The sequence below is a fragment of the Aythya fuligula genome, chromosome 15 (assembly GCF_009819795.1).
Source record: "Aythya fuligula isolate bAytFul2 chromosome 15, bAytFul2.pri, whole genome shotgun sequence".
Lineage (NCBI taxonomy): Eukaryota > Metazoa > Chordata > Aves > Anseriformes > Anatidae > Aythya > Aythya fuligula.
In genome coordinates this window covers 147,853-172,332 of record NC_045573.1, presented here as the reverse complement: position 1 = coordinate 172,332, position 24,480 = coordinate 147,853, and the positions used below count along the sequence as shown (strand labels likewise).

The following is a 24,480-nucleotide window of genomic DNA, read 5'->3' as shown; positions in this document are numbered from 1 at the left end:
GGGCGGAGGATGCGAGAGCCCCATTGGCTCGGGGCGGGCGGCCGTGCGCTCGGCTCTTAAAGGGCGACGGGAGCGCGGGCCGCGCCGGCCGGCCGGGCGGGGCCCATGGCGAGCACCAGCAGCCACCTGGTGAGTGCGCGGCGCCGGCGCCGAGGCCGCTTGGGGCTGCCGGCGGCCGCGGCGCGCAGGGAGAGCTGGAGGAAGGCGCGGGCGCGAGGCCCGGGCGCCGGGCCCGGTCCGGCCGTGAGGGGGCGGGCCGCCCGGGGCCCGCACGCTGCCGGGGCTTCCGCGGGCGGCCCCCTCGCCCGCCGCCTGCTCGGGCGCAGAGGGCGGCTGGGCGAGCGCTGCCGTCCGTGGGACCGGCCCCGGCGCTGCCGCCGCCGATTCTCCTTCCGCCTCTCGCCTCCCGGGGGTGCTGCGGGCCGCGCGGAGGGGGTCCGCTCTCCTCCTCCTGCCCCCGGCGCTGGCAGGGGCTTGCGAGCGCGGCGACAGGTGCCCGGGCTCGTCCCGGCAGCGGCAGGAAGCGGGGCCGAGGCGGAGGAGCTGCCCCGCGGCCTCTGGCGGAGCGCCGCTCCCCGTTCCGGGTGCGGGGCACCGCCGTGTCTCTGCCGGGTCGCCCTCCCCCAGCAGGGCCCGTGCTGCTACGTTAGGGGAGCCGCCTCTACACCCCGTAACCGACTTCTTTTGTAGTGGGAAGAAACGTGTGGGAGAGGCTCCGAGGGTAACGGTGGAATGCCCTTTCAAACAGTTGTTTACATTCGTCTGAGAGGGTAAAACTCTTCCATTTTGTGAATGCTGATTAATGTAGTATGGGATTGTGGCTGATACACAGAAGGGGAAATGGTAGAGCTTAACTTGCGTTGTAAATTACATAGTGTAGTTAATGTAGAAATTACCTTATGACAATTTTGGGATTTTCTTTTACTTCTTTATACAAGAATAGCTACCAGTATTCAGTAGTGGTAGCATAACTAACTGACAACGATACTTTACATATCCGTGTTTGGAAGTAACTAAGAAGGGTCTTCTGCATACAGACTGATACATCTGTATAGATTCCTGAAGCCTTGTTTTATAATGTGCTCTACTCTTCATGTTTCGTGATTTTTTTAATTTTTTTTTTAGGGTCTTAAGGTAATTGTATTTATTGAATGAAAATGGGAGTTAGTATGTAGAATAGACCTAGAGGGTAGGACATGAAATATAGCATCAAGGATTAAGAAATAAATGCACGTTTGATTATGAAATGAATTAGTTTTGCTTTTCTGCCACTTGATAGAGCTCCATATGGCTGCTTACTGGCATCAGAGAAGACTTCTGTTTACCTTCTGAACCCACTTGAAGAGGAAGCGTGCTTCCTTTTGTGCTTCTGTCCTTGCTCATCACTTCTTTCTGTTTTTCTTTTTTTCCTTCTCCAAATAGTTCTGTTTCTGTTCTTCTATATGCAGTTCAGATCTCTGAGAGAGATGGATAGAGAGCAAATGAAGAACGAAGTTGACAATTACTTTTTGTTAAAAATAAAATATTTATTCAGAGTAACTTAGTTTCAATTCCTTCTCTTCCATCCCATTTAACATTTCCCTGTTCAGGTGAGTGTACTGGCTGGTGTTAGCAGACAGGTGGTTTGATTCAGCTAGCCTTTTTGTAAATCAGATTATATCATATTTGGGAAATACATTATTTCTGAAACTCAGCAAGATGCAGTTAATATTACTGTGATGGAATTACTGAAATCAATGGATTCTGTGATTATTTTACTAGGAATGCAAAAGACTTGGGAGTAAAATGGAACACAGCTTTAAAAGAAATAACTTTAACAGTCCTCTGCCTGAACAGTTAACTTTTGTATTCGTATATGTGGGGTCAATTGCCTAAAATGTTCTTCTGAAGCAGTACTAAGGAGAGAATTGCATTTTTAACAGGAAACATTTTTAGTGCTGCTATAGTTGAAGTTGCCAGTGTGGTCTTAGTTATTTGCTGCTAATGCCTTCATTGTAAGGATATTGAGTCTTATATCAACATGTTCACTTCCTCTTGAAATGAAGAGTCTGGAAGAACAGTTCTTTACATCTTTAACTTCAGCAATGTCTTAAGTGGAAGGTTTAACTGCTCTAGTAGTTATTACAAGGCAGGTTCCATTCTGCTAATGTTTCTGTCCTGATAAAAACTTGTAGTATAGTCATGGATATGTCTGAGCAAAACTGTTAATGTTGTGTCCCCCCCCCAAATTTCTCATGGAACAAATATAAATTGTTTTTCAAAGAACTGGGTACTTTATAGAGTAAGTTCTGCATCTACATGAGGAATTGCAGTAGGCTGATAAGAATTATGCTTGTAGTTATTAATAAGTGTAAAACTTTCAGACAAGATAATTTCTTTTTCCTATACGCCTATCTACTTAGTATTCTGTTCTCTTGGGTTTCAGTGTAAGGCTATGACTTGCTTTTATCACTCATGCATAGGCTTTTAATTGGCCTAAGTTTTCTGCAAATCTCTTAGCAAAGCCATCTTCAGGAATAGAAAACAAGAGATACAGATGTTGAGAACTAAAGATGGTGCTCAAAGGCAAAAAAAAAAAAAAAATGCTTAAGAGGAGCAATTTTATATACATTCCTGTTTCTAACACAAGTGGTGGTAGCTAGTGGAAAGGAGATAATTTGGAGGGTTGTCTGGATGTAATCATAGAATGTTTTGGGTTGGAAGGCATGGGCCTTAAAGATCATCCAGTTCTGAGCCCCCTACCATGGGCAGGGACGCCTCCCACTAGACAAGGTTGCTCAAAGCCCCATCCACCTGGCCTTGAACACCTCCAGGGATGGAGCATCCACACCTTCTCTGGGCAACTCGTTTCAGTGCTTCACTACCATCATAGTAAAGAATTTTCTCTCTAATATAAACCTACATTCTTTTAGTTTAAAGCCATTACCCCTTGTTCTATCACTACGCTCCCTGACAGGGAGTCCCTTCCCAGCTTTCCTGTAGGAACCCTTTAGGTAATGGAAGACCACTATAAAGTCTCCATGGAGCCTTCTCCATGCTGAACAACCCCAACTCCCTCAGTCTGTCTTCATAGGAAAGATGCTCTAGCCCCTTGATCATCTTTATGACCCTCTTCAGGACTCATTCTAATGCTTCCATGACAATTTTCAACTAAATAGCGAATCCAGTATGTGGGTAGGTGTGGGATTTTTATTTTTAAAGCAAATCTTTGTTTGGGTAACTTGGTCTATTACTTACAATGCTAGAAGTAATGTCTGTTTCATATAGCTCTTGTAACTATACAAGTAGAAATTCTGAGACACCCTTGCAGAATTGGGCTCATTATGCTTCTCTAAAGCTGATTAGTTGAAAGGATGCGTTGCAGGTAGAACTTGGAAAGAGATGCTGGTAACTGAAGTATTTGCAGGATTTTTGTACAAAAGGCATGAAACCAGGAGTGCAGTCACTTGTTTTAGACTGAAAAAAGTAATAAACTGGCAAAGTAATAAAATAGGCTTGATCTATGAAGACATAAAATGTTTTTGAAACACATGTTTTTCAACAATGAACTTGTATCTTTTTCTACATTTTTTTTCTAAGAAAGCTGTAGAATTAGCACGTTTATGGCATCAGATAAAGTATGCGAGTGAGAAATTACTTTTCAGTATGGAAAGAGAAAAATGTGATTCAGAAAAGTGCTTGGAAGATTAAAATCCTTCTCTAAGTTCCTCATATTGGAGCTTTCTGAAGAATTTGTCCAAAACCAAGGAACTACTGTTTCTGGTATTTCAAATGGGATTACTATATATATATATATATATATATATATATATATATTTATTTTTTTTTTTGCAGGTGGTTAAGTTAGATTATGTATATGTAATGAAAAAGGGGAGGGTAGATTAATTTTCTCCTTCCACACTTCCCTTTTTGACACCTTGCATTTAAGCTTATGGAAAGTTAATAAGGTCTGCAGAAGAACTGGATGTAAACATTGAAGTTGAGACTTCCTCTTCTGCTTTAAAAAAGTTGTTTCACTTAGCAAATATTCTGTAATGCTTTATAGCAAAAAACAAACAAACAAAAAACCACACATGCAAGGATAAACTTGCTTGGCACTTCTGATAAGAAAGTATTAAGTTTGATGTTCAGTTCTCTGGTAATTCTGAAGGAATTCATTACAGTTCTTGATTGTGCCGGCCAACCCTTCTACACAGTGTGTACATACTGCCACCTCTTTTGCTGCTCCTCTGCTCTTCACTCAAGCCTATTGTCTCTGCCTCCTAAATCCTCACACTGCTAGCAAGGAATCTGGTATAGGAAGTTCTTTTGTGTTTATTAGCTGCACAACACCTAGCACTGTTGTGCTTTATCAGGTAACTGATCATGTAGAATGTGATCGAGACTATTGCTGTTACAGATGGCTTTTGTTGTCTTGTGAGCTGAGATGGATCTGTTTGCATGAAATGAATTCTTTAAGTCTTGTTTACGTTTGTAGCTATTGGGGCCATAGGCTGACTTTAGGTTCTTAGAAATCTTTGTGGTTTCCTGTTTCTGATCTCTTTTGAGGCTCCGGGTTGGGGGGGGGGGGGGGAGGGGATTGGGGCGGATGGCCTTAAATAGTGTCTGCCTGTTAAGGTGCTTGGTACTTGAGTGCTTTGCTTAGAAGTAGAGGAGGTTAGAGGGTAACTGGATGGTATGCAGATTCTTTCAAATCCTCTCATTAGCTTTTATCCTTACCTGAATATGGAATTTGAATCCTGTAAATTAGTGGCAGGAAATACCACTGTATGTGTTGTCAAATTTAGAAAAAGGTATTTGCGTTAACTGCAGTGTTTGGGCCAACAGTGCTCTTTACATAATATGTTAATTCCTGTAGAAACAAAGTCAGTCTCGTAGATAACATAGGTTTATTCTCTAACTGAAAAAAATCAAACAAATCTAACAAAATAGAGATGTTCTTTTTGCTTACAAATATTTGTGTCTATCAGCTAAATTATATTTTTTGCTGTTACTACATGAATGTGATTTCCTCGTTACTGACTTACAGATAAAGTGCATTCTAGATCTCTAGAAAGTAGAGATGCGATGGTAGGTGGCCAGATCAGTCATTAAGAAGATAGTATCAGAGCTGAGCTTTGGTTCTGATGTTCTGAGATTTTTTTTATATAAACAGTTATTTGCCATTAACTTTTTCAGAATGTATATCCAAAAAATGAATTTGATTCTTCATGATTAATCTTCTTGACTGCTATGAATATAGGACTTGCATTTTCCAAGATTCATTGAAGACACAAAGCAAAAACCTGCTCATTAGAGCTTTTTTAAAACAAACAAACAAAAAACCTCCTTGTGCTTCACAGTAATACAAGTAAATGTCTATGAAGAAAATTTTACAAATCAAATTCTCATAGGTTGTTGCAGCATTATGTTATGTCAAGTTTAGCCAGGGCTTGTATATATTGCCTTTGGCATTTGTTTATTTGTTTTTTAGAATCTGAAAGTATTGAAGGTAGTAAGTGTTGACAAATACATCTATTCTAAAATTATTTAAATTTACAAGCATTTAAGCATATATAAACTATATGTTATGGAGTTTCATTAGTTATTCAGTATATCGTTTCTCACATGCACTCACATGTAAAATGGATTAACAGAGAGTACTGTAGGCTCTTTAGCAGAAAATCCAACTCGATTTCTAGATGAGTCCCGAAAATAAATAGACGTTGGGATACAATGTACAAGAACTATGTTCACTGCAGTTTGACAGCACACCAATAGGAAAGTTGTGTATAGTATCTCTTGATTGCCACTTCTTACTCTATTTTTCATATACAAGATCTATGTTTCATGCAGTTGTTTTATCTTTTCTCAATCTTCTGAAACACCAGTGTGCCATGAAAATATAATAAATATAACTGCCTGTTAATGTAAAGCCTATCTAATGTAAACTGTCTTTAGCAGAATCACAGTATAAATAGCAGCAAGTCACATTATCTCTAGCACTACAAAACAGTTGTCCACTTAAAACAATTACTTTCTCTTAATGTGAAGTAAAGGCCTTTATCCCTCCTTAATCGCACAGATAAATAGATGGGCTCCATATTTTTACTCGAAGACAAGTGTATTAACTTGGATGTTGAATCTTAGATTCATAGAACTTGGAAGATCTTTCTGTATCAAAGGACTGTTTGGCAGAGATGTAAAAGCAAGGGTTGGAAGAGGTACTGTGACAAATGGGGAGAATATCTTGTGCTGTATCATGCAGTATCTGTTTTAAAAGCCTCTCAAGCTCTATTGCAAATGAAAAGATTAATGTGTAGGCATCCTAGGGTGCTGCTATGTTACTTTCTGAATTAGATCATTGATGAAACAGATTTCCCTGATGTAGGGCATACATGTTGTTATTGATTTGTATTCCTAATTGTCTCTGAACTTCTTATTTTGATTTAGCCTAATGTTCATTACATACAGTACTCAGTAATTTTTATATGCAGTATGACTTCTGTTGAATTGCAGGTCATCCTAGTTTTTAGAGTCCTGGGTGCTCTGATACCAAAGGGCAAAGACTAATAGACACAGATTACAGGAGCTCAGTCTAGTCAGAGGATTAGATGCTTCTTCAGGGGTTCAGTTTCTGGACTTTTCTCCTGAAAGTAGTTGGTTTTGATTTATTCTCTAATGCTTGTCCAGTATTAGTGGCAGGATCCTATTTCCTGTTAGATTCCACAGGCTTCTGTTCTTCCTTGTTAGGTTTTCAATATCTGTTGTACAAAGAAGCAAAGAATTTTCATATGGAGGTAAACTTGAAACAGCACCCTTAAGAGCTTGGGAAGAAGGTAGTGTTAGAGACCGATTCTTAAAAACAGATACAGAATGATTTGAACAGTGGTTATCAGTGTGGTAGCGTGGTCCGTGGAAATCCATGTTGTGCAATAGGTAAGGGACACAAGTGTGTTGTCACTGTGTGAGGGTCTGTGCTTTCATTGACTTGCTAGTTGAGAAATGTTGATAGTTGCTGGAAAGAGAGCATCTTCAAGCTTCTGTAGATGCAGCATAGAAGTTTTTTCAATTATTCAGTAACTGACTTGCTAAAATGGTTGGACTTAGCAGAAGTAGTCTTAAACCTGATTTTTGTAAAATAAATAAATAAAAATAAATAAAATAAAAAATGAGGCTATATGAGGTTAGACTTGATGAGATGGCCTCTGTTCTATTTCTGATATACATGGAGACACATGTAGAAACAGTCTCTCTAGACATGCTTTTTTGGAATCTCTTAAAAACAAAAACAAGAAGGTAAGCAATCCAGGACATGAAATACTATATAAAAACATGCAGACTGTGGCAAGATGAGTGTAGGAGTGATGTTTTCTGTAAATGTTCAGGTGCAGCATACATATTCGTATAGTTCTGTCACTTTCTAGGTAACTGGTATTTTAAATCTTCTGCATCTTTGTCTGTTCATTTTTCTTAATCTTGACTTTTCTTTGAGAAGATGACTAGCTGATGTTTTGACTAACTAGTTTTGTCTAATTGGTGCTATACTTTGGCTGGAAATAACCTTCTCTTCCTACAACATCCCTTATTCCTGTCTTTCTTTTTCCTTTAAGGATAGTACTTTTCTATATGTGATATTCATTGTGATTTTATTTACTTGCACAGTATATGAAATTAACTGCATCCAATACCTTTTTTTTCCTCTGCTTTCTTTCCATGCTCTCTGGTGCTTTAGTGTTTTTTTTGTTTGTTTGTTTGTTTTGTTTTGTTTTGTTTTCCATCAAGGCAATCGTGGTAGCTGCAAAATCCAATCAGATACTCCACAGTGCTATTTCTTCGTTTACCTGTATACCCTTTGTTGCTCTTGGATAGCCTGACTGGAGTAAGTTCATCATTTAAATCTTAATATTACAGTCTATTTACTACATTTCAATTAATGGGACGCTTGCTATATTTGCATCACCTCAGCAGTTGAGCAGTCAGTTATTCTTGTGCTTGGCTGTTGCTGTAGTCTTTGTGGAGAACAGTGCAATCTGGTTTTAATTGTAGCTACTGTGTATCTTTATACAAGCTGTCCTTTGAGTTGATGTCTGAAGGTAATGTGATTCAGCTGGGCTATGAGAATGTGAGGGGAAAATAACTAGTGATCATTGATTCTGTGACAATCTGGGGAAAGTGTCAACTCAAATATCTGCAAAGATGGTGTAAAAGGAATAGCGCCCTACTGCATGTATACTTTGCCTGTGCGCGCTGTTTTTTCATAATAATAGCATCAACATACTTCTCTTCAAAGATGAGAATGCTGTATAACAAATTCTGAGCAGGGACATACGCTGTTCTTGGAGGGAGTTAGTGAACTTTCAAAAAACACATTTCTTCTCCCGTCAGCCTCCAAATCTTCACCCAAACTTCACATCCTTTTGTCCTCACAAAAGCTGTACAAAAAAAAAGCTGTACAAAATATTGCAAGTAGTTATCATTATAGGCATATTTCTTGTCAGACTCTGTTATATCACAAGGTTCAGACAAGGTCTAATAAAGGAAGCTACTACCTGTTTCTGACCTCCTGCTCTATCAGTTGGCTGCACTCCTTAGAAAAAGCTCTAAGGAGCGGTAGAGTGCTTGGTGCAAGTAGGCTATATTCAGATTGGAAAGAGAATGCTTCTTCCAGGGATTATGTATACAACGGTTGTTTAATACTTTAATTATACTTTTCAAACTTACAGTAATTGATATCTATTTAATTGAAAGTGGAAAAAAATGATAATTTTACCTGTATTATTTTTGACTTTGTTACCTTAATCTGAATTTACAAAGTATACCTTTACAAGTGTAGAAATATGTTTGTATATCTTTGTAATGCCACTGAATGGTTAAATTGTGTTTCTGCTGCCTTACTATATTATGTAGAGCACAAACAAGTATAATAAGTGTTAATTTTGGAGCTAGGTGCGTTAAGCCTAAATGTGTAATTGAACATAAGTCCAATTCCCTTCTAAAGTGAGTTTTGATAGGAATGCAGGAAATTGTTCTGAATCAAACTGTAACTCATTAGATGCTATTTTTGTTGGAAGTAATGTATATTTGAATATCAAGATGAGATATGTCACAGACTAGGTCAGGATTGTATAAGCTGTTTTGAGGCTAGGACACTTCAGCTGTTTTTGTTTCATTCTGCTGACTGTATGTTAGAATGCTAAGATTAAAAACCCATGCTCATCTACAGTGTTAATATTCTCAAGTATTCCGTCTGCATTGCATTTCAGTTTTTATTGTCAGAGGAGGTTCAGCAGAGCTCTCCCCTTGTCTGTGTTTTCTGGTCAGTTTCAAGTGAAACATTTGAAGCAGAGTTTGACAGACTAATGGAGGTGTATTAGGAACAGGGAGGGAAACCAGCTTGACTAGTTTGCTTGGTTTTACATGAGAAAAATTGATGAAAAGGTACCAAATGAAGACTTCCTTTGTATATTATAAGAATTGGTGTTTGGGGTGTCTGTTCCTATATTTGCTGTGTCTGGTTCTTTGTTTTGGAATTGGGATGTCTTTATGAGATTAAATACTGTAAAATCCTTTGTCATAAAAGATCAGACCAGTGCATTCTTTAAAAAATAAATAAATATTGCTGATACTAGAATCATTCAGCTGACCTGCCCTTTGTATGTATCTTGTTGGTGTCCTCTCCCTCCAATGTCTGTTAGAGAGAATACTGTTAGAAAAAGTGAGGTTCCAATTAAAAACATGTAATTGTAATCTGTGTATGTAGAAATATATCCTTTTGTCTATTGAAGTTTTTGTGATTTATTTTTCATCTCTAATGTTAATAGTGAATATAAGTGTTAATGCAGAGATATGTAACTTTTTTTAAGTTTCAGGAAAACTATCGCTTGTTAAGATGGTTTGAGGCACAGCTGTGAAATAAACCTTAATGATAATGTTATCTGTAGGAGAATGTACCTTGATATTTGACTCCTTAGTGTTGGAGAGGACTTCTTGAGTCTGAAAAACTGCCATTTGTGAATTAAAACTTTCAGACTTTTGACTTACAGCTATATGTACGTATGCAGCATGATGTAAACAGCGTCTGTTTAAGAGCTGCCATCTCCAAAATAAACACTTAGATTCTTTCCTAAAGACATCTTCATGATAGTCCTTTCAAATAGGAAGGAGTGGAAAGAAAGCCCAGATGTGTGGGATAATTATTTGAAGGTATGGGGATAACAGTTTCTTTTCTCTTTTCAGTATGATGCTGTTCCAATCCAGTCTAGTGTGGTGTTATGCTCCTGTCCATCCCCATCAATGGTGAGGAGCCAAGCAGATTCCAGCACTCCATCTGTCATTTCCACCTGTGGCAGCAGACAGGGATCAAACATGGAGAGCACTGCAGCTGAATCAAGATCTAGTTCAAACTCCTTGCAGCAGCATACAGGACAGCAGCCTCCACAGCCTCGAAAGAAACGACCTGATGACTTCAAATTTGGGAAAATTCTGGGTGAAGGATCTTTTTCAACGGTAACCTTATTTTTTAATTTAAAAAAAAAAGCTGCTTATAGTCTGCAAAAATAGGAAAAACTTCAAAATTTGTTGCGCAGAAAATATTAGGAAGATTTAAATCTGGAGAAAACAACTTAGAGTAAATGAGCAGGGTGTAGTTGTTTAAATGTTAACAACTAATATTAAGTCTTGCACTGAATACAGGTGCTGAGCTTTAAGTAAGTACCTTTTTAACTCATCAGAAGTTCCACTGTATCCTGATGACTCTTGTTTTTAAGAGACAGTGCTTTCTAATGTAAGTTTTTGATGCTTAATGAGTTATGTTAAAATTTTATTCCATGAAGGATTGGAACTGGTCTTGGAGTTGGTCATGGTAAGAACTTCTACCCAATATCTTGTTTGTGATGGGACCCAGTGCCAGATGCTTAGGGAAGAATGTAAAAACAATGATATTTTTCTGGTATTCTTTTTCAGTCTTTAGTATCATGGCCGTCAAGGACTTCATGAGCCATAGTTATTGTATAGTAGTTGTCAAGAGTAATTTGCACTTAATCGCATAGTTTGGAATTTGCAGGTTTCCTTAAAGAATCCAATAGAGTTGTTGCGTCTTGTTGGAATACTTAGTGACAGTCTGCTTCAGTAAGACACTTTAATTTCTGCTTCTCTTCTCTGGAGCTTAGCACTGTGTTCCCGGTAAACAGAGAAATACATAAGGCCCAAACTCCAAATAAACTTCTGTTCCAGCATTCTGCTACCTGTTCAGTGGTAGGGTGTTTTTTTTTTTTTTTTTTTTTTTTTGTCCTGAGTCAAGTCTAAGTTACTCAAATGAATTTAGGTGGGCAGTACGAGAGACTGCATACCATGGAAATGTTAATCCATATGTAGCATTATTGTTTTGAGTTTTACAAGCAGAATTTTGGTCACCATAATCATCAGGACCTCAGGTAGGACTGGTGAAAGTGTCCAGTCAAAACCAGTTGTTAAACATAGACTTAATCTCTGGCAGACTCAAGCATTTGTTCAAGCTTAAGAGTTTAATGGCTTCACCATTATGTCTGCCAATTATGTTGGCAAATGGTTCTACTTTGTAGCCTCTGAGAGCTCTCTGCTCTTCTTCCCTTGCTGAAAGAAACTCCCATTTGAAGGGTTTAACTACAATTTTTCCCTTGCTGCTTGAATTTGTCACTTACACGGTTGCATGTTCTGTGAATATTTTTTGTTTTAGCTACCTATCTGGTATAATTCCACTTTATGGAGTTTATGTTCCCTGGTGTTACATCTTCTCATACTGTGGATGATGCCCATGATAGTACAGACGTAGTATTAATATACATCACTGTGGCATTTTTTTCTTGTGATTCTGCTGTTTTTGTGGAATTGTTGTTTAGGAGAAAAAGAGGATATATGATTTACTCAGATGTGTTCAGTAAGGAGGGGACCTAAAGGAACGTGATGATTCAGGCTAGGAGGAAAATAAGCAATCTGCTGTACACAGCTGCTCAGTATGAATGTACATGTGTGGGTAATTTATCTGAAACATGGTAAAAAAAAAAAAAAATACAGTACAGGACTAAAATAGTTAGTCTTTGGTGCTATACAGGTTAATACAGGTTTGGGTTATTAGCCAAGATGTGTTTTCACCTGTGTCGATAAGTCTGCAGATGAGACTGTTAGGTGGGACTGTTGATCTTCTTGAGGGTAGAAAGGCTCTGCAGTGGGAAATGGATAGGCTAGATAGATAGGCTGAGTCCAATAGTGTGACGTTCTACAAGGCTAAGTGCCAGGTCCTGTTCTTGGGTCACAACAACCCTGTGCAATGCTACAGGCTGAGAAAAGAGTGGCTGGGAGGTTTTCTGGCAGAAAGGGACCTGTGGGTGCTGGGGGACAGCTGGCTGAACATGAGCCAGCAGTGTGCTCAGGTATCCAAGAAGGCCAATGGCATCCTGCCTGCATCAGAACTAGCGTGGCCAGCAGGACTAGGGAAGTGATTGTCCCTCTGTGCATTCCAGTGAGACTGCACCTTGAACACTGTGTTCAGTTTTGGGCCCCTCTCTACAAGAAGCAAATTGACTTGATTGAGTGAGTGCAGAGAAGAGCAATGAAGCTGGTGAAGGGACTAGAGAACAAGAGTCATGAGGAGCAGCTGAGGGAGCTGGGATTGTTTAGGCTGGAGAAAAGGAGGCTGAGGGGAGACCTCATCACTCTCTATAACTACCTGAGAGGAGGTTGCAGTGAGGAAGTTGTCGGTCCATGTGAGCACATCAATTTCTATAATGCAGAAAGTCAGCACTATGTATCTGGGTATTTATTAAATAATGAACTTTAAGTTACTGCTTTCAGTAACTTTAATAGTAGACTTGATGAAACCTGGCAACAAAAATTAGAAAAGTTATGAACATTCTCATCTTATTGCACAGCTTTAAATAATATTGTCTGTGTATACACAGAAGAGTTTAAAAAAATCCTTTGGTAAGGACACAGCTTGCAATAGACTGGCTGTTTCTAGTAGAAATGTCCATTGATTAAATAATGTGAACTTCAGTGTATTTGTAGATGTTGCACTTTTTTTAGTTGTTTCTTACCACCACACTGAGATTTCTGTTTTCTAATGATGAAAGAGAGCAACTTACGTGCAGTTCTCCTGTCACCATGAAAAAAATTAATTGACCTGAAGAAGGGCCTTATTTGGAACTTTTCTTTCTAAATGTATGACATTTGGTATTAGGTGTGTATGCAGTACTCAGTATAACTGGTTTTGTTTAGGGGCTAGGGAGCCAGTGTACTATGAACACATGCTTAAATCTTTTGCTGATTGTGTTTGTGATACTTAGAATACTGCTTGTCCAAAATAAACTACCTACTGAAAGATCAAAAACAATGTTACCATATGTCTTTAATAAATAGTTATATTATATTCTCTCTTCTGTGCCAACAGGTTGTCTTGGCTCGAGAATTGGCAAGTTCTAGAGAATACGCCAGTAAGTATTAATTCCTTAAACAGAGCTTTTTAAAAATACTTCATGAATGTGTGCCTTTTACAAAACACCTGTTAAAAAGATGGGATAAAACTAGTGTTTTCGTGATAATTTTATCTTAACAAGAAAAAATGGCAACCAAACCACTGACTACTTAAATGGACTTCATTTTTTGTATCTTCCTGTGTTTTCACTCTTCATTAAGTTAAAATTCTAGAAAAACGTCATATCATAAAAGAAAACAAGGTGCCATATGTGACACGAGAGAGAGATGTAATGTCCCGCCTGGATCACCCTTTTTTTGTGAAACTCTACTTCACCTTTCAAGATGATGAAAAGCTATGTATCCTTTAAGTTCTAAAACTTTGTTATATTTTCTTAAAAATAACAATCCGCAGTTTTGGTTCCTTTGAAACATTGTTTGACGGGAATGATGAAATAAACCTAAGTTATTTAAAATGTCTTAGTTGTTTGTGATGCAGTTTTTTTTCAGTAATGCTTTTATTTAAAATTAAGTGAATGGAATGAATGTGCCCCCTCAAAGAAAGAGGGAATGACGTGGGAGACAGGAGAATGGATCTCCTATTCTCCATGTGGTAAATGCTGAAAGGTGACTTGCACTTTAAAAAAAAAAAAAAAAAAAAAAGAAAGTGTTTGAGAAATGTTTTACTTCTGATATATAGAGTAAAACACCACGATTCCTGTGTTTAAAATAGGAGTAGCCAGCTACATTTATTTTTCACTCAAACAATTAGATTTGGTAAGCACTTCTATATAACAATTTTTACAGAATAATCTAAATGAGGAAAAGAAAGGAAAATCTTCTATTTGGGCCACTGCTTCATCAGTTTCCTCTAGCAAAGTGCAGCTTCATCTTCAAAGCTCATTGCTTTGCAATCAGCTTTTTTCTTTTGCTGTGAAGAAATTTTCAGTAATGTGAATTTCCTCCTAAACATCCTGTTTGGAAGTGGCTGTGCCAAGGGTAAAAGGATAGATCAGTTCATTTCTGGGGTCAGTAAGTAGTTGTTGTTTTGTTTTTTTTTTTTTTTTTTTTTTTAAGAGGCTGCTAGCAATGCTAACAGGCTGTGTGTGTGTGCACGCATGCACTAACAGAACTTAAAGGGCTGTCTTTATATTATAAATATTTGCTCATTGTACATTGGACTGATATTTTTGTACCTTTCCAGATGATGGCGCAATTTTAAACTTATGTTCATTATTAATGTAAATGGATGTTTATGTAAGCAGTTACATATACAGGTGGAAACAATTATTCAGGTGAAAGATTACAAATTGAATCCACTATGTAGTCTTTGCAATGCTAAGAAACTGGAACCTGTATGCTAGGTTTTTAATACATTTAATTAGACATAGTTTTGGGTTGCTGCCATGTAAAGTTTCACATTAACCAACTTCTACCGTTTTGTTCATGTCTTTTCAATATTATTTATGTTTTTTGAATGAGGTCTGGGGAATTTTGTTTTAAAAAAGTTTTAATGGTAGACCTTAACTTCTTACATTCAGATTTTGGGCTTAGCTATGCCAAAAATGGCGAGCTGCTAAAGTATATACGCAAAATTGGCTCATTTGATGAGACCTGTACCAGGTTTTATACTGCTGAAATTGTATCAGCCCTGGAGTATTTGCATGGGAAAGGAATTATTCACAGGTAATATGGAAAGTCGAGATCGAAATGCTTTTGATTATGCGCAAGGAATGTTCTTCATGAAGTGTAAATTGAATATGGATTTTGTGGGAAGCTAATAACACAATAGCATTTCATTAGTAATAGTACTATTAACATAACACAAGGAACTAAATAGTGCAAACTTCATGAGGAGAGACAATCTGTTATTAGACAATTTGGAAAAAGTAAGAGAACTTCATGATCTAGAACTTACATTCCCAAAAGCTTGTCTGTCTTGAGATGAATCATTAGGCTAAAATCAGACTGGCATTTTTGCTAACTTTTTTTTTTTTTTTCCCCATATCGTGTTATGTACCAAAACCAGCTAGAATTCTGCTGGTGTGTGAATCTGCATGCAGCACATCAATAAGAAAAGTAAAATTCAGTTTTGGCCGAGTGAACAAATTCCACAAAGTTGAATGAGAATTAGGTAAACATTGAAATTTACCAAAGTTTTTAATAGAACCTTTGCAGTGTTTCTGATGTACTGATATTGTCTGGGTAAACCATGTTTTGTCATGAATGTTTTTAAACAAATAAAAGCTGGTTCTGGTGCAATATTCAAATAAGAGTGAGAAGTCTGAGCTACAGAATTTGTTTTGGGGAAGAAATCTATTCTGTCTGTAGATACCAAAGCAGTTGTTCGTGGTAAATGATAGTTGGCAAAAAGCTGACTGATCTAACTTTTTTCAGTTATTAGAAAAATACTGTCTAAGTATTCTTTTCTGTGAAATAGTTGAGAATAGAATCTATAGGGGCCGGATGCACCATTGTTTGACTAACTGAAGTTTTCTGCTGTGAATAAGCAGGCCTAAAAGATATTACTGCCATATCAACTTGTCAGACACTACCTAAATTATGGCTTGGGAATTGATATTCGCTTCATTTTGCTCAAAAAGTGAGGTATACAATAACCTAGTTTTGTGGTCAACTATTAATTACTTAATCTTTTTAGGAAAAATGTTAATGAATGCACTTTCCAAAATGTGTTAGCAGCAGTCTGCATGTTGACAGCTGCAAGTCAAGGAAAACTTAACACAACATTGTTTACAGAATGTCTGCATCATTTATGATAATGTGCATGCAAAACACCATACCATTTTGCAATACTAATTTTTGTGCTGTTTATATACAAAAATCTGCCTTTTCTAGGGATCTTAAACCAGAGAACATCTTGCTAAATGAAGATATGCACATTCAAATAACAGACTTTGGAACAGCAAAAGTATTATCTGCTGACAGCAGACAAGGTATACCATATTTAATTTGCCACATTATGTAGTAGAGAATAGTACAGTTAGAAGGGAACTACAAAGATCAAGTCCGACTGCCATAGTTATATAGATAAGTGAGCCTTTGAAAATACAAGTATATTGTATTTATCAAATTGTGACTTTTAGATATCATTAGCTCTTACGTAAGAAAAAAAAATACTGAAATATATTGAAACAGTTTTGATTCTCTACTTTGATTATGGCAGAAGACATAGTATTTGGTATAGTGGTAAAGCCAGCTAGATTGCCAAATACCAGGTGGACTGTTCTCAATGAGAAGTTTAAGTACTTGAAATTACTTTTCTTCTGTAAGACAAGAATACAAACAGATAGTTTGTCTCAGCTGAAACAGTAAGCTATTATTCTGTGCATGTTGTATTTAATCCCCCACCGACTATCAGAGTTGCTTAAATGTAGATCATTGAACTTTTATGCCACTAGCTGCTTAGTGTTAACCTGTGAATGTGATACTGCAAACTATATCTGAAAAATGCACTGGGCTGAACTGATTTTCATTCACTAAATTTGATAAATGAATTTTTTTACTCAGATTTACTAAGCGTGCGTTGGTAGAATTTGTGCTAAATGCCTAGCTTCTCAAACCAAATAGATATCACTGAGATTAAAGCAATTTGTCTCCTCTGATCAGGTTTTGTGAATGGGTAGAGAAATGAAATTCCTGTGTGTTTTTGGATGGTGTGGGAGGGGGTTGGTTTCTTCACAAGTATGTATTTACTTACCTCTTTCAATTTTCTTCACAGCACGGGCAAATTCATTTGTAGGGACAGCACAGTATGTTTCTCCAGAGCTGCTGACAGAGAAATCTGCCTGTAAAAGGTGAAGACTATTGTATTTTAGAAATATACGGATTCTGTCAGATGCTATCAAATGGAATGCAGGGAGTGAGAGGATGTATCTTAGTATTATGTATCTTAGTATTTCTAAGAAGCAAGATACTCGAACATAAAGGTTAAGAGTTTGAGTTTTTCTTAGCAAGTATTGCTTCTTGTCTGAGTGCTAGTTTCATCAGTTTATCTTACCTCCTACAAACAGAATTTACCATTGTTAGGAGAAGGTAGTTTGTGGTGAGCAGTTGGATTCCTCTTCCCCATAAATATCTTTCTCTATTATAGAAATAAAATCATTCTGAATTCTTATTTTGTGTAAGATGGCTCTATTATGGTTACTCCTGAGATAAAAGCAACAGAATGTTATTCTGTCAGTTAGGGGAAAGGTTGCAGCTTGCTCTGAGTTGTATTTGGATCAGCTTGCAGTATTATTACTAAGCTCTGCTTGGGGTTTGCAACAGTTTAAAGATCATCTCTGTGCCTGGTATGAGTAACATACTTAAATGAGATTCCCGTATGAAATTTCTTAAATAGGTTATTGATAGTAACCTACGGATTGTTGTGTATCTATTTTATTACAGTGATGGAAGAATAATCACTCAAAGTAATCACTGACAAAACATAGGGGAAAAAAATCTCTATTTTGTGAATAACTCTCCTGTGGTAATTTCAGCTGTTATTTTTTGAATTTATATAAATGCCACCAGCCCTTCCAGTTCTGCTTCTAGTAAAAATGTTTGGGCTGGTTTGGATAATGTAAAGACTTCATCAGGCTATCATCCCCCTTTAGAATTTCCATAATACCTCTGCATAAAATTCCTAATTTGAGCAGGTCTGAGCCGCCATTAGAATTTTAGTCTTCTATGAGGATTTCTAAGCCTTGCCAAATCTATGTATAAAGTACTCTGAGGTAAAGTAAGTTTAAACATACTCTTTCAGGACATCACATTAAAACTTTTTCTCTCCTTTGTACCATATAGCCTGCATTTTTTCTTTGTGTCTGAAAGAAAGCTTTTGGTGAAAAAGTGCTATGGTGATGATTTTTTCCATTAAATATTTAGAGGAAATGATTCTAATTCTGAAGGAGCATATTTTGCATTAAGTTGGATTTGTCTTGGAATTGTGGTAGTGGTTAATAAGACATCTTTTTAGTCTTATTTACCCATTATGTCAACTGAAAATTCAGCTGTCTTGCACATGTGCTTGTAGTCAGTTGTTGGGGGATGGTTACTGTATGCTTTCAGAAGTAGTGTTGCAGGCCTATTCTCCAGACAAGGAATAAAGTGAATAGTGTGGAAGTCACACTAACAGGCTTGTCTGACATATTTGTGATGTGTTCTAACTAGCAGGAATTTAAGAAATTTTATTTTTGTTTTACAAATTTATAGAAAAACATGCTAAGGTTTTTTTTCCTTTTTTTTTTTTTTTTTGAAGCTCTGACCTCTGGGCTCTGGGATGTATAATATATCAGCTTGTAGCTGGATTGCCTCCATTCAGAGCTGGGTAAGAGACTTATGCTACTAGTTCTTTAATGTGGATTATAAATACATTTACTTGCATTGGGTTTTACTTTACTATCAGTTCTGAAGTACAGATTTTCATGGTGCACTTTTAGTGTTGTTATGCCTGCTTTTATTTGTATAATCTAGTTCGTTTCCTTGTTGAAATCGTGAAGATGCTAAGAGTAACTAGAAGTCCTGAGAGAGGTTATTTGATTTATCTTAGGACTTCAAATGTAGTTTATACTGTAAGGTAACTATGCCTCCATGAAGGTTTCTTTCACCTCTATATTGAGGCATTCGACCTTTCCCTGTTACTGTTCAAGTATTTCATGCTTACAGGATCACAGATGCTTATAAGCAACTGCTTCCCCTTAAGTACACTATAGAAGGATTTACGGGAACTTGACTTATAGCTTGTGTTTCTCAAATTTAATATTTGTCCAGATTATGCACTGTTAAGGTAAAAGAACCATGGAGAACTAATAACTAGCTAATATTTTTCTCTTTTGCAGGAATGAGTATCTGATATTCCAGAAGATAATAAAGTTGGAATATGACTTTCCAGAAAAATTTTTTCCCAAGGCAAAAGACCTTGTAGAAAAGCTATTGGTAAATATTTACTGCTGTTGAATGATTTGATGACATTGGAAACATTCAGCTTTTTAATGTAGTTCTCTTTTCCTAAAGTTTCTATCTATTCTACCATGAACCTTGTAATAAGAACAACTCTGAACTATTAATTGTACATAAGAGTATCTCAAAAGTCAACATCCATTATTAAACAGCACTGATTTATCTGAATTATAAAGCATGGGCAAAGAACGTCTCTGTCAAGTGGAAGCAAATATTTCTAAAAACTATGCGTAATACAAGTTAAGATTCAAACACTTGTGCTTGCATAGTACTCGAGTTAATTTTTGAGTTGTATAATATATCATTTAGTTATAAAGAATGTTCTGTACATCATAGAAAGATGTATTCCTTAAATAAAGATGTATTCCTTAAATAAATTGATATAAATCAATTTATCCTTCATTTTAGGGCAGTTAATGCATGTCTAATAATAGTATCAGCAAAAGTTTTATTCTGCACATGAATGTGCAGTGAATATGTAAATTATGTAAAAATGCTTACACATTTTGCATGGTGTAAGCTTCTTGAAGTTGGATGGTCTAGCTTATTAGGGAGAAAATTCTGTACATTATGTTTGTGAATGGTGGTGAGTGCAACCATTATAAAAGGGCCTAATAGCTCTGTGGCCAAGCCAGCATTCTCTGAGTGGTAAGGTCCAGGATGTGTCAACATCCTGAGGGATGGTGGTAAGGTCCAGGATGTGTCAACATCCTGAGATCTGTGCTGTTTTAGGGTGCTTGAGGTTGGTGTTTGGCACCAACTATAGCTTTTACAGCTGTCTTGCATCACTCACAGTATGATGTGGGACTATATTTAAATGAGCCGTGCTCCATCATGCAGCCTCTGTGGGTTTGCTTGGTTTTGTTTCCATCTTTATAAAGAAACAAAGCAAAAAAAAAAAATCTGTGGATCCAAAGAAGTGCTTATTTCTCTAGCTATGTGAGCTGATGAAATACTAAATTGTGCTAACAAGTCACACTGACAAATAACACCTTGTATTACAAGGGTGGGTTGGTGGGTAGAAGGGGTGTCAAGAAGATGGAACCAGACTTTTCAGTTGTGCCCAGCAACAGAGAGGCACTGGGCACAGACTGAAAACATGGGAAGTTTCTGTGAGAGGAAGTTCCTGATGACAGGACACTTTACTGTGAGGGTGACAGAGCACAGGAACAGGTTGCCCAGAGAGGTTGCGGAGTCATCTTCTCTGGAGGTATTCAAAACCTTTCTGGATGCCATCCTCTGCAATGTGCTCTAGGTGATTCTGCTTGGCAAGGGGTTTCGACTAGATTATCTTCAGAGTCCCTTTCGACCTCAGCCATTCTGTGATTTTATGATAAGCAGTCTCCTTGTATGTGCCTAGAAGAGTAAGGCTGACCAATTAAGTTTTTGCATATTGCTGTGCAAATGTGAATGGTGCTTGCCCCTTTCTTGTCATTAATTTATGCATGCTAACTTCATTGTAACCTGTTCAGGTTCTAGATGCTACCAAAAGATTAGGCTGTGAAGAAATGGGAGGATATGGACCTCTTAAGGCTCACCCCTTCTTTGAATCTATTGTGTGGGAGAACCTACATCTTCAGACACCCCCAAAACTTACAGCATACCTACCTGCCATGTCAGAGGATGATGAAGACTGTTATGGAAATGTATGTTTAGCTATAGCTATATTCAGCTCTGATGCTGCCTAGACTTCCGTTAAAACAAAATTATTGTATATCAAGTACTTTCATTGAAGCTACTGGTTGGTTATATTTTAATGAAGACTTAACTATTAAGAATCTAATAAACAATTTCTGGATAAAATTTGATCTAGTCAACATTTTTTTTCTGATGGAGTGTTTTTCTTAAAAAAAAAAAGTTTGCTTTTGACTAAGCATAATTCTTTTGAGATATGCCAGTTAATTTGTAGAGAGTAGTCTGCCTTTTTTTGCGCAAAAGCCAAAGCATGCTTAAGTTAAAAGTAACACTAGTTATTCAGAGCAAAATAAGCTTTTTAAATAAACAAGCAACTCTTACTTTTTTTTTACTTTATTTTTTTTTTCCTCCTTTTAGTATGACAATCTCCTCAGTCAGTTTGGTTGCATGCAAGTTTCTGGTTCTGCCTCTTCCCATTCACTGTCTACCCCAGAGACGAGTACCCCACAGACATCAGGAGGCAATATTGAACAGTATATTCATGATCTTGACAACAATTCCTTTGAGTTGGATTTACAGTTTTCTGAAGATGAAAAGAGGTTACTTCTGGCAAAACAAGCTGGTGGAAATCCTTGGTAAGATCTGTAAAAATAGCTCATTTGTTACTTGCATTGAAGTGAGGAATCTAGAAAAATAATTTTTTATTCAAATTAATAATTGTCAGTCTTAATATCTTTAAAGAAACTAATATTGACTAGGTTTTTCCTAATTTCTTTTTTTTAAAGCAACAGCAGCAAAAAAAAAAAGTTTTTAAAGTTAAGGGCTAAAAGATGGTGTGGGTATAGGAAGAGAAGTGGTACAGTGTAAAGAATTCTTCCCTCTACAGAGTTCCAGAACTAGAAGATGTTTTTTCTTTCTTACAGCTGGCATAAGTTTTTTTTTGTTTTGTTTTTTTTTTTTGAATGATAATATTCCATTTATAACTAAAATATGTCCAGGCTATGCATTCATTAGCATTTCTCTTCATTCTTGATAAGAGTTGCTTGTTTGTGATTTTTTTAAAGGACAGCTTAAAAACAACAAAAACAAAACAAAACAACAACAACAAAAAAAATAACTACTAAAAACGTACCTGTTTGGTGTAAAATGAGGAAGAGGCCAAAATTCACCTAGTAGAGATATTCAGGACTCTTCGGAGGAAATTATACTAGAAGGAAATGGAAAATTGCTTAGTAATAGTAAACAGTTCTTACTGCCATTGTTATGTGGAAGAGTTATATCTGAGGTAATAGTGTTTTTTCCCTATTGTTTTGTTTTTCAAGGCATCAGTTTGTAGAAAATAACTTAATTCTAAAAATGGGCCCAGTGGACAAAAGAAAGGTAAGGGGTTTTCTTAATTTCCTGTAACAGGATTCAGTTGTCATGCTTTTACACATTCGTAATGAAGATAAGGAACCTGTTTTAGAACTTACTTGTCTAAGCTATTTGTAAGTGTCACATTGTTTTGTTTGTTTTTTAAGATGTGATGTTTTCCTGTGAATAGTTTTTTAAAATTTTGTGTTCTTATTTTTTTGAAAAGGCTAAAAGTAAATATTCTGTTGATGCTTCGCTTTGAGAAGACTGTAGTAAACAAGTTTTTGTACAACCTCTTCCTACCAATCTGATACAGTCGATTAAATACTTGGTCTTGATGCATATCTGTATGTGGATTGAGCCATTAATATTGGAAAATAGAATGCAAACTCATATTGTCCTCAGCAGTGTTACGTTTCCTCAGTCTGACTAGTTCTACATCCTAAGAGAGGTAGAGGTGGCATTAGAACTGCTATAATTAATAACTTTAACATAGTACAGAGGAGCTTCAATAGTCTTTGTCAGCTATATAGGAATGTAGGTTGACTTTCATACAAGTTCTTACCTGTTTGTTCCTAATTTTCAACAGAAAATCATGACAATAGATTTGTGTGCCAGCATACTTGACAAATATATTCTGCTTTACTCTTTACAGTTAGTTGTTTTGTTTTGATAGAACTCAAAGATGAGTTCTTAAAATAGTACTTTTGTCACGTATTATGGATGCACTGCAACCTCCCCAAAAAGGAGTGAGGTCAATTAAATGAAGCAAAAAGAAAACAAACTGCCCTAAACTCAAACATTTTCCTCTCACTGAGCTGTTTTAATTCTGCCTCTGTTGTTAAAATCAGAGATGTACAGATTTACCTCTTCTCTTTATGCTTTTTTTGCGTTGCTGTTTTTACTTTTCCCGTTAGGGATTGTTTGCACGTCGACGCCAATTGCTCCTCACAGAAGGGCCCCACCTGTATTACGTAGATCCTGTCAACAAAGTTCTAAAAGGAGAAATACCGTGGTCTTTGGAGCTACGTCCAGAAGCCAAGAATTTTAAGACATTTTTTGTTCACACAGTAAGTTACTTTATTTAATTTCTTTGCAAGTTGTGCTAAGGTTCTTGGACAATTATTGTAAATTTTGGACAATATTGTAAATTCTCCAAACAAATTTTGTTTGGAGAAAATACAATTTCATAAATACAGGTGTTGATTGCAGGATTACTTGTTAGTGTAGGTTAATAGATATAACTTCAAAACAAAACTGACATGCATCTTCCTGCAAAAAATACAAAAAATACAACTATTTTTTATAATTCAAGCATAAGTAAAATATAAGTGGACTTTGTTTTCTCAAAGAAGTTCTTAAGAAGGACTTCTGAAGTCTGCCCTGTTTCTATACAGCACTTTGCAAGGAGTGTGCCAACAGTGTATATTGTCTGTTGATTTGACTGCTTAGCTTAATACTGAGAATAGATATTCAGTAGAATAATAATGTAATTAAATTTTGGAAAGTTTGAAAGCTGATTCTGAATTTTTTTTGCTGTTGAATAATTGTCGATGTTTGGTTTAACTGTGCTTGGAATACTCGTTAAAACGTTGTTTACTTACAGCCAAACAGGACATACTACCTGATGGACCCAAGTGGAAATGCTCATAAATGGTGCAAAAAGATACATGAAGTGTGGCGGCACAGATATCACCAGAATGCTGCAAAATAGTAAAGCTCATCCAAAATTTCCCAGTTTTCCTTCATGCTGCTAGAACTCGACGTGCAGCCTATCAGAGGAATCTTTCCAACCCATCTATTACCATCTCAAGGGGAAGCATATGTCTAAATGTTCTGTTTTTTTTTTTTTTTTTTTTTTTTTTTTTTTAAAAAAAAAAAAAAGGAAAAAAAAAGGCTAAAACCGAATGGAATTCAGGGTCGCTTTGCTCGCTCTTTGTGCTTCTGTTGAGGCTTCCACATGCGTATCATTGCAGTGAAGATCTTGCTTTTGTGCCCTTCAGCTCAATTTCTGCAGCAGACTAGTGGATAGACCTTGTATTACCAGCTACATTTAAGATGAGTTAAAACCAATCCACACGCACATGCCCCGAGTCATGTACC

The 24,480-nt window shown here is 37.0% G+C and overlaps 1 protein-coding gene across 2 annotated transcripts; it reads left to right on the top strand.

Moving 5' to 3' along the window:
- Positions 1-24,208, top strand: PDPK1 (3-phosphoinositide dependent protein kinase 1). 2 transcript variants are annotated; one of them, XM_032197722.1, is made up of 14 exons: positions 1-129; positions 10,219-10,488; positions 13,406-13,448; positions 13,651-13,788; positions 14,970-15,114; positions 16,285-16,382; positions 17,168-17,243; positions 18,689-18,757; positions 19,269-19,365; positions 20,862-21,035; positions 21,442-21,659; positions 22,347-22,404; positions 23,295-23,447; positions 23,984-24,208. In XM_032197722.1, exons 1-14 carry the CDS (start codon positions 106-108, stop codon positions 24,089-24,091), a joined length of 1,671 nt encoding a protein of 556 aa, XP_032053613.1. In that variant the 5' UTR covers positions 1-105; the 3' UTR covers positions 24,092-24,208. The 2 variants fall into 2 exon arrangements, with proteins under 2 accessions (XP_032053613.1, XP_032053614.1); XM_032197723.1 differs by lacking the exon at positions 1-129 and adding an exon at positions 669-770.
- The last annotated feature ends 272 nt before the right edge of the window (positions 24,209-24,480 follow it).

Bases quoted from the DNA above. Each gene is read 5' to 3' on its own strand.
- PDPK1 (XM_032197722.1), top strand. From the start codon at position 106: ATGGCGAGCACCAGCAGCCACCTG. The intron at 16,383-17,167 runs GTATACCATATT...TTTTCTTCACAG, and splicing joins ATCTGCTGACAGCAGACAAG to CACGGGCAAATTCATTTGTA. The intron at 22,405-23,294 runs GTAAGGGGTTTT...TTTTCCCGTTAG, and splicing joins GCCCAGTGGACAAAAGAAAG to GGATTGTTTGCACGTCGACG.